The sequence below is a fragment of the Arachis duranensis genome, chromosome 7, assembly GCF_000817695.3.
Source record: "Arachis duranensis cultivar V14167 chromosome 7, aradu.V14167.gnm2.J7QH, whole genome shotgun sequence".
In the NCBI taxonomy this organism is placed as follows: Eukaryota; Viridiplantae; Streptophyta; class Magnoliopsida; order Fabales; family Fabaceae; genus Arachis; species Arachis duranensis.
Window position 1 is genome coordinate 40,355,108 of NC_029778.3, and position 9,573 is coordinate 40,364,680.

Genomic DNA, 9,573 nt, shown 5'->3' on the forward strand with positions numbered 1-9,573 from the left:
CATTCATGGGAATCCGGAAAGTCTAACCTTGTCTGTGGTATTCCGGGTAAGATTCCGGTATTGAATGATTGTGACGAGCTTCAAACTCCTGAAGGCTGGGCGGATGACAAACGCAAAAAAAATCAATGGATTCTACTCCAACCTGATTGAGAACCGACAGATGATTAGCTGTGCTGTGACAGAGCATTTGGACCATTTTCACTGAGAGGATGGGATGTAGCTATCAACAAGGGTGATGCCTCCAGACGATTAGCCGTACAGTGATAGCGCATAGGACCATTTTCCCGAGAGGATTAAAAGTAGCCATTGACGATGGTGATGCCCTACATACAGCTTGCCATGGAAAGGAGTAGGAAGGATTGGATGAATGTAATAAAAAAGTAGAGATTCGAGAGGAGCACAACATCTCCATACGCCTATCTGAAATTCCCACTATTGATTTACATAAGTATTTCTATCCCTTTTTATTTTCTATTTATTATTAATTTTCGAAACCCATAACCATTTAATCTGCTTAACTGAGATTTACAAGGTGACCATAGCTTGCTTCATATCAACAATCTCTGTGGGATCGACCCTTACTCACGTAAGGTATTACTTGGATGACCCAGTACACTTGCTGGTTAAGTTGAACGGAGTTGTGAGCTTCTCTAACAGTGCCTGGAACTCATTTATCACAATTTCGTCCACCATCAGGTGAACACCTGATTCATGAAGCAGTTCCTCATGCCTCTCCTCCAGCTCCCTCACACTCACTCCCAGAGCAGCCCACTTTACAAACTCAGATTGTTGTCGTTCACAAAGGTCTTTGACCCTCGCCTTCATGTATTCTGCCTGCTATTCCAGCACCCTGATTAGACTGATTATTAGTGTCTCTCACGAACCACAATAACATTTCCACCTCCTGACATGCATGCTCGCACTCCCTCACCTCGGAATCCTTCGCCTTTAGCCGGGCTTCGGCAGTTGACTACGTCAGCTTGGCCGCCTTCACTCGCTGGCCAAAATCGAGGATCTTTTCTCTAAGGCATCTCTCCCTCTCGGCCAAGGTGGCCTCACGCATCTCCCACTCCGTTGTTTTCACGTCCGCGTAGAGGTGGTTGAGAATTTCATCAGTAGACCGTCCGGTGAGGCCAGCGCCAACAAAGGGCTTGCTTGGACCCGATCCAGATCCCTGCGACATTATTATTTATGTGGGTGTCTCAGTGTTGTTGTTATTTTATCCTGGAGCTATTCTGCATATGCAGTGATGAGCACCGAAGTTGGGTATTTATTATTTAACTTATGCGCCTCTATTAATAAGGGAGACTTCCTAAGCACGTCTTCTGGCATCAGACCAACTCCAATAGTAGTAAACAGAAGGCTCTGTTATGACACATGGGGGAGAAAAAGACCGTTGGAATGATTAGTGGGTAGAGTCCCTTTGCTAGAACCGAGGCCAATAGTCCCTCTAAAGAGGGGACTTTCAATAGGCAATAATCCTTTGCAGTGTGTGGCAAGTTATCGAAAAAATTTTAAAAAATATATATTTTACTTTACATTACATATATGTTTAGTAATTTTGTAATGCTAGGTATGATAGTATGTTAAATAATTAAATTATATTTAATTAAATAATTATATTAAATAATTAAACTATGACTAATTTACTAATAATTTTAGTAATTAGTTATATTAGATAATTATATCTTTATTTAATAAGTAATTCATAGTTAGTAAATATATTATTTATTTATATTAGTTATTTAAGTTATAACTAATATAAATAATAACAAAAATTCAATGTGTTTGGTAGACTGGTTAAGCCACGGATAGCAGAAAATATGATTTCTGAGTTTTTTTCTCGCCGTAACGGTGTGTTTAGATATAACATGGTAAACGGAAAAAAATGAAAGAGAAAAAAAAAGAGGAGAAAAGGAATCCGTGAACACCAACGTTGAAAAAAAATTTACCAGCACTATGAATAATATATTAAAACAATAAAAACGAAAATATGCCAAAAAACAGTATAGAAGCCGCTAAACAAACCAGGTGGTGAAGTCTGGCGCCACTGAATAAATGGTTAAAAATGAACCGGAGATGATGATTCTGTAGGGACGGAGCCTCCAAGCATCAAACCCCCTGTGGGCGACGGTCGGGACCGGTCGGATCTCCGCTTAAACTATTCCCACGTGACATCTGGGTGAGGATTGCGACGGAGGTCGCAAACAACTCTATACAAGACCTTCTCAACTTGGAGTCAACTTGCAAGGTTTTTTTTTGATGCCGAGCGGTCGGCCGTGGTATACAAGCATGCGATGTTGTGGAACATGCCGTGGGTTTCCTTTCTAAGGTACCTGGACCGGGCGGAGAGACGGTTTGTAGATTGGTACGTCATTGCAGGAAATCCTGGCGCAATTCTCAGGGACGGGCTGCACGAGTATTTCTTCATGGCTAGACGTAACGCCGGAATGGATCTACTTACTAGGGCTGTAGCGCAGGGCAGCGTGGAGGCCAGCTACGTATATTCCATGCTGCTACTGTGTAACCACCATGGCGGCGACAATGTGAGACGCGCCGTCGATATGTTTGAAGTTATCCTTACATCTGGGAATGTCCACATGTGCAGGGAGATCTTCACGGACATCCTTGCAGAGAGTTGGGTTGGCGTCACACCTCCAGACCCTGGGCAACCCGTGACCTGTCGATCCTCCATGTGCTCTACACGTGGCATCGTGGGTGATTCTCACGACGTCTCGGGTGTATCGTGTGTCCGGTGCCTGGCCGATCTCGAGGTCTACGAGTTCCTGGGTATGTTTCGGTGATGTTGAACAGCGGTAGGGGACTCTTTTGGTTGCGTATCGGGTATTGCATGTGTGGATGACTTTTTTGTGGTGTGGCCAGCAAGTTCCAGGTGCACTAAATATACGAGTTCGACGAATTTCTTGTTATTTTTTTCTTTTTTTTGGTTTCTATATTTTTTCCATGGTTTTATTTTCTCTTTCTTATTGTAGTATGACTCTCTTCTGTGAGCATGAATGCAGCAGGTAGAAAACAAAAAAAAGTGTGATTTAATTAAAAGGAGCAACGTAGTTTATTTCCCGGTGTTGTAATTTAAATGTACCCTGCGTCATTCCATCCGTTTTAATGTGCTTTCCCGCCGATACGGAATCCGTTCAAAATTGTTGCAAAACTTAACGCTAACCTGGATGTTCTCAATGATTCATTTCTTCTATAAACGCACGTCAAAATAGTACATTAGGGCATATGCACTCTAAAGTGAGAGCATCAACACAGCAAGTAAAAGACCAAACACCAAATACGTAGACACAAATAAATAGCGAAGTTCCTTGAGGTGATGAAGAATAATGGACACGGACAGAGAGTTCGCGAGCATGCATGCCAAGCCAAACACCTCCCGCCACCTCTTCGGCTTTGATGAACATTCTGTCCTGGGTGTCTCCCTCTGCCGACTGCACGGGATCATAGGCTCCTTCGCCGCTTCCGGCATTTATTCCCCTCTGCCATACTCGCGACCCTCACCCGCATTGCATCCAACTTTGCAGAAAGAAGTTGCTCCCGGTTATGAAGGTCTTCAACCTTCGCCATGAGGTCCCTTCCCTGCTTCTCCAGCTGCTGCATGCCATTGGCGAAGTCGCTGACCTGATCACACAGAAATGCGTGCATCCCACGCATGGCCTGCTCGGCCTCCTCGACTTGTAACCCCTTCGCCTTCAGCTTGACCTCGACGGTTAGATACGCCTTCTTCGACTCGCTCAGTAGTTCACGGAGTGTCTTAACTTTGTCCTTGAGAATCTCTTCCTTTTTAACCATGGCAGCCTCAAACACTGTCCAATCCCTATTTTTCTTGTCCCCACGCAAGAGGCTGAACATCTCGCTGATCGACAGTTCTGTGAGGTCATCCGCACCGAGGACTTTGGTTGGTTCCGCTCCAGAATCCTGAGATATTGATGTGTTTTTGTTCGTTTTTTTTCTTTTGCAAACCAGGAGTATCCTTGCTGCCGACAACAATGTCGTATCCAAATGCGAGGGGCGTATATAATACACCAGTCGCACTATCTGGTCGATACTTCGACAGCACGCCTCGGCCCAGAATGGCTAAATTAAATCCGTTTGGTAGAAAAATAGTAAGTACATTGTATATTATTATTATTATTATTTAATATTGAAATAACAAGATAAAAAAACTCTCCATAAATGACGGATAGAAAAAATAAACAAAAAAAACTTTCTACCGTGAGAAATAAAATGAAGTGGGATGCAAAATTCTCTTGCAATGCATTCCTTCTACAAGTTACAAGAACCATACGAGTTGACAACAAGTAAGAAAAAATTGCCGTCACTCATACGAGTACCCTGATGTCATCTGCTCGCGATGAGACATGACAGAAGAAGTCATTTTTTATTCTGCACGAGGATAATTTATCATTGGGTGAGAACACAGTTTTTTGTTTCTTTCTTTTTTCCCCTGGCGTGACACCCCATATATATCCCACTGGTGTAGACCACAGTGTTTACTATGGCGAGGTGATAAACCCCAATTTTGTGGTTTATCTTGTGCTTAATTTGGGAGGTTTTTGTCAATATTTCTCACACTTATTCACAAGAAATGCATGGTTTTGTGTTTACTTCCTAATATTGCTCCATGATAGAAAACATGCTTATTTTGCCATAGAATTGCTATATTTTGATCCTCTTTATTGCCATTTGATGCTGTGACGTATTTGTTGAGTGATTTCAGAATTAATAGGGTAAGAATGGCCTAGAAGAGAGAAAGAAAGCATGCACATGAGGAAGGAACATGAAGATTTGGATTTTGGGAACTGCAGCACCGACGCACACGCGCACATCACGCGCACGCATGGATGAGGATAGCTGGAAGCGGCACGCAAGGATGGACGCATCCGTGCAGGCCAGAGAATTCTAACTGACGCGCACGCATGGATCACAAAAGCAATCGACGCGCATGCACGCATAGCGCGCACGTGCGGGAAGCTGCACGTGACCTCATTAAAGAAAATCGTGCTTGGCGATCTCTGAGGCTCATTAGGCCCAATTTGAAGCTGTTTCTGCATAGAAAAAGGCCCAAGGATGCTAGGGAAAAAGGGGGATCAATCATTTTACACTAAGACACATTTTCTAGTTTTTTGGGTTCTTTGTTCTTCTAGAGAGAGAAACCATTGTTCTTCTCTAGATCTAGCTTTAATTTGATCTTCCCTTGTTGAACTCTGAATTGGATCTTGTTAATTACTAGTTTTGATTATTTAATTTGAATTCCTTAGTATAATTTTGCTTAGATCTTGTGTTAGTTTATGGATTCTTGTCAATTGTCACTTTATACCCATTGGATGAATGTTGTGAATCTTGACTTGTTGATGTTACATTGATGATTCCTATGATTAATTGTGTTGTTTGAGTGATTGTAAGTTGATATTTGTTAGTGGGTATTTGTTAATTTCAATCTAATTCCAATTTGAACATGTCTTTTGTTAATGCTTACCATGTGTTTGATGAATTGTTTACCTTGATTATGGAGTAGTTCTTTTTACTCTTGGCTTAGGCCAAGGGAATTGGGTAAACTTGAGTCATTGGGTCTAATAGATTTGATGATTTGAGAACCTTTAGTGGTCAATTTGATAGCCAGTGACACTAGCCTACTACTAGGTTAATTAGTAGTAAGGTTAGACCTTATGGGTTGATGTTGACCAAACCATTTAACTTACTTCAAGTATAGAGGTAGATTTAATGAGTTTGGCTTCTCATAATTGTCAAGATATGGTTATTAGACAAGGATAGTGACCCCAATTCCCATGTCTAACCAAGAGTTGTTTTTATCATTCTTATTTGGAAAACCAAAAATCTTTATTACCTTGCCTTAGTTATAGTTATTGTTTAGTTGAGAGTAGAATTAAATTGAATGTTGTCTTCTTAGTTTGAAATTGCTCACATCTTGCTTAGTTATTTGAATTAGTTCTTTGTACTTTAGATTACTTGTTTGCTAAGATTCCTAGTTTACTTTCTTGCTCATGACTTAAAACCCCAGATTTCTAACCAATGTTGAAGCACATGTTTGCCCATTCCTTGTGAGACGACCCGAGGTTTGAATACTTCAGTTACTTAATTGGGATTGAACTTGTGACAACCAATTCCTTTCTAAATTTGATCCTCGAGGATTGTTGTTGGTAGAGCTATACTTGCAACGCAACTTCATTGAGAAATTCTTTTCTGACATAGTCCATGGGTGTTCGATCAAATTTTTGGCGCCGTTGCCGGGGAATAGTTGCAACATATGCCTTGATATTGGTTATGTGAATATGTGAATATTGTAGATAGTTTGTTTGCTTTCAATACTTAGCTATAGTTTAGCTTCTTTTATTTTTGTGCTATGACTCTCAAGTTTGATGACTCGGTCTCAACCGAATTCTAGCTTAGCCGATTTTGATCCCGAGATTGAAAGAACTTTGTTACACACTCGGCAAGCTAGACGGCGGTTGGATTATACGGCTAGTACTTCGGCCTCTCTTGAGGGACATACCGAATCACTAGACGGTACCGAGAATGATTTGGAGTTTGCTACTTCCTATTCTTCTGTTGGCACTACTAATACATCTTTGCATCCTACAGGTGAACCATACATGGCAGAGCCACGCCGGATCACTTTGCATGAGCAAGGAGCTCCGGATATTGTACTTCAACCATTGCAAGCAAGGTATCCTAACCTTGATCCAAACTTTGAATTGAAGAGTAGCTTGATAAATCTACTACCTAAGTATCATGGGTTGCCGGGTCAAGACCCCATCCAACATCTTAAGGATTTTCAAGTTGCTTGTTCTACGGCTTGAAGGCATGGAGCCATTGAGGTGGCTATCATAGTTTTGCCTTTTCTTTCTCTCTTGAAGCGCAAGCAAACACATGGTTTTATTCGCTACCGGATGAGATTGCTACCAATTGGGATTTCTTGAGAAAAGAGTTTCTAGATAAATTCTTCCCACCAAAGAAGACTGACTACATCCGGAAGGAGATTTCAGGTATAATGCAAAGAGACCAAGAGAGTTTGTACGAGTATTGGTCTCAGTTCAAGAGGCTATTAGAATCCTGTCCACACCATGGAATGAACACTCACTTGCTCATTAGCTACTTCACCGGAGGTCTTTGTGTGAAAGATAGAAGATTTCTTACCGCTTCTAGCGGTGGTTCCCTTTCGAAAAACAAGACGGAGGGAGAAGCTTGGAGTTTGATAAAGGATGTTGCCGAAGCTACACAACATACAAGGGTGAGAAGTAATCCTCTCAAGGGTGTGGTAGAACCGTCCCCTTCCGAATCAAGCCTAACCAAAGCACTTGGGGATATGACCAACATCCTCACACAAATACAAAAAGATCAAAAGGAATTCTACTCCATCCAAGCCGTCCAAGCTCCACCTCTAGTTGCTCAACTTGAAGGCCCTCCTAGGATTTGTGGTTTGTGCTCTACCACCACACATTACACCGATCAATACCATCAAATTCAAGAGGAACATACGCTTGTAATGGCCAATGTGAATTACAACAATCGTCCACCCTATCCTTCTCAAGGCCAAAACCACTACCCTCATGGTAGTAATCAACATCAAGGGTGGAGGGATAATGTATAAGGGAGCAATCAAAACCAAAGTTGGAACAACTCTTCGTCTCATCACAATAACAACCAATCTTCATTTCAATACCACAACAACAACAACAACTACTAAGCCAACCAAAATCACCACAACCAAAACCAAAACAACTACACCAAGTATCAAGCACCACACCATAGACAACAATCTAACCAAACCTCTCCGTCTCCCACCAATCAAGTTGAGGAGCTTAGAGCCGCTGTGGATAAACGGGATGAAGGCTATAAAGCTCAATTCGAGGCCATGAGTGCTCAATTGGCCAATCTTACCGACATGATTTCGAAGATGTCCATGTCCCTCTCCAACAACACCAACCAATCCTCAAGTTCTTCTAACCTTCCATCCCAACCCCAACCAAACCCAAAGGGCGGTCTCAATGCCATCACCCTACAGTCGGGAACCACATTGGAGGAGATACCTCCAAGGGTCTTGGAGGACATTCATGAGGAAGAAGTAATTATTGAAGCTCCACATAAAAAAGGGGAGGTAGACAAAAGGCATAAGGAAGAAGAAGTGAACCTCAAGGAACCCAAGAGGAAAGCTCTAGTGGATGAGTCCATCCCTATTCCATTCCCTTCCATGGTGAAGAAAGCAAAGAAGACACCGGAATTTGATTTGAACATGCTTCAAGTATTCGAGAAGGTTGAGGTAACCATACCACTTCTTGATGCTATTCAACAAATTCCAAAGTATGCAAAATTCTTGAAAGACTTATGCCCACACAAGGATAGGATAGGAGAATTGGAGACATTATCCTTGGGTAGTTCAATTTCTTCCTTGATGGAACCTATTCCAAAGAAATGTGGTGACCCTAGGCCTTGTTTGGTGTCTTGTTGTATTGGTGGACGCACTTTTCATGATTGTATGTGTGATCTTGGAGCTTGTGTAAGCATCATGCCACTTTCTACCTTTGTGCGGTTGAATTTAGCTCCATTAAAGAAGTCGATGGCGAGGTTTGCCTTGGCCGATAAAAGTGTGATCACGGTAACAGGAATAGCCGAAAATGTACTTGTGGTGATCAAGGATTTGATCTTTCCAGTTGACTTTTACATCCTTGAAATGCCTTCAACAAAAAATAGAAGCTCATCCTCCGTTCTACTTGGTAGACCCTTCCTTAAGACCGCTAAATTCAAGTTAGATGCCTTCACTGGCACATATTCCTTTGAGGTTGGAGACAAGACTATCAAGTTCAATTTAGAAGAAGCCATGAAGCATCCTCCCGAAGAGTATTCCATTCTCCGATGTGATGTAATTGATGAAGTGGTAGCGGAAGTGCAAGAAGACGACCATAACAAGTTGTGCTACCACATTATTGAAGAGACGGATGACCAAGAGGTTGAACATGAGAAAGTTGTTGAGAATGAACTCCGTGAGCTTGACAAAAAGGAACCTCAGTTTGAGGCAAAGAGCGAATTGAAGCCTCTCCCATCTCATTTGAAGTATGCTTTCTTAGAGGACAACCAAAAGTTTTCGGTCATTATCGCTGTGAGCTTTCTAGTGAAGAAGAAGAAAAGCTCCTAGGTGTTCTCAGAAAGTACAAGAAGGGAATTGGTTGGAGCTTAGCCGATATTGTGGGATTGACCCTCGCAAGTGCATGCATTGTATATTTCTCCAAGAGGGAGCCAGGCCGGTTAGGCAACCACAAAGGAGGCTCAACCCAACCATCCTCGATGTGGTAAAGAAGGAGGTCACTAGGCTACTCGATGCAGGTATCATATACCCGATTTCTGACAGTGAGTGGGTGAGCCCGGTCCAGGTTGTTCCCAAGAAGTCAGGCATCACTACGGTTACAAAGGATGATGGTGAAGTGGTCACCAAGAGAGTACAAAATGCATGGCGAGTGTGCATCGACTATAGAAGGTTGAATGCCGCTACAAGGAAGGACCACTACCCTTTGCCCTTTATCGATCGGATGTTGG

General features: G+C 42.3%; 2 protein-coding genes across 2 annotated transcripts; both read left to right on the forward strand.

Moving 5' to 3' along the window:
- The first annotated feature begins 2,309 nt into the window (after positions 1–2,309).
- LOC107458766 (uncharacterized) lies at positions 2,310–2,804 on the forward strand. Its single transcript, XM_016076966.1, has one exon. It carries the CDS (start codon positions 2,310–2,312, stop codon positions 2,802–2,804), a length of 495 nt encoding a protein of 164 aa, XP_015932452.1.
- A 5,093-nt stretch (positions 2,805–7,897) lies between these two features.
- Positions 7,898–9,175, forward strand: LOC107458767 (uncharacterized). Its single transcript, XM_016076967.1, has one exon. It carries the CDS (start codon positions 7,898–7,900, stop codon positions 9,173–9,175), a length of 1,278 nt encoding a protein of 425 aa, XP_015932453.1.
- Positions 9,176–9,573: the final 398 nt, after the last annotated feature.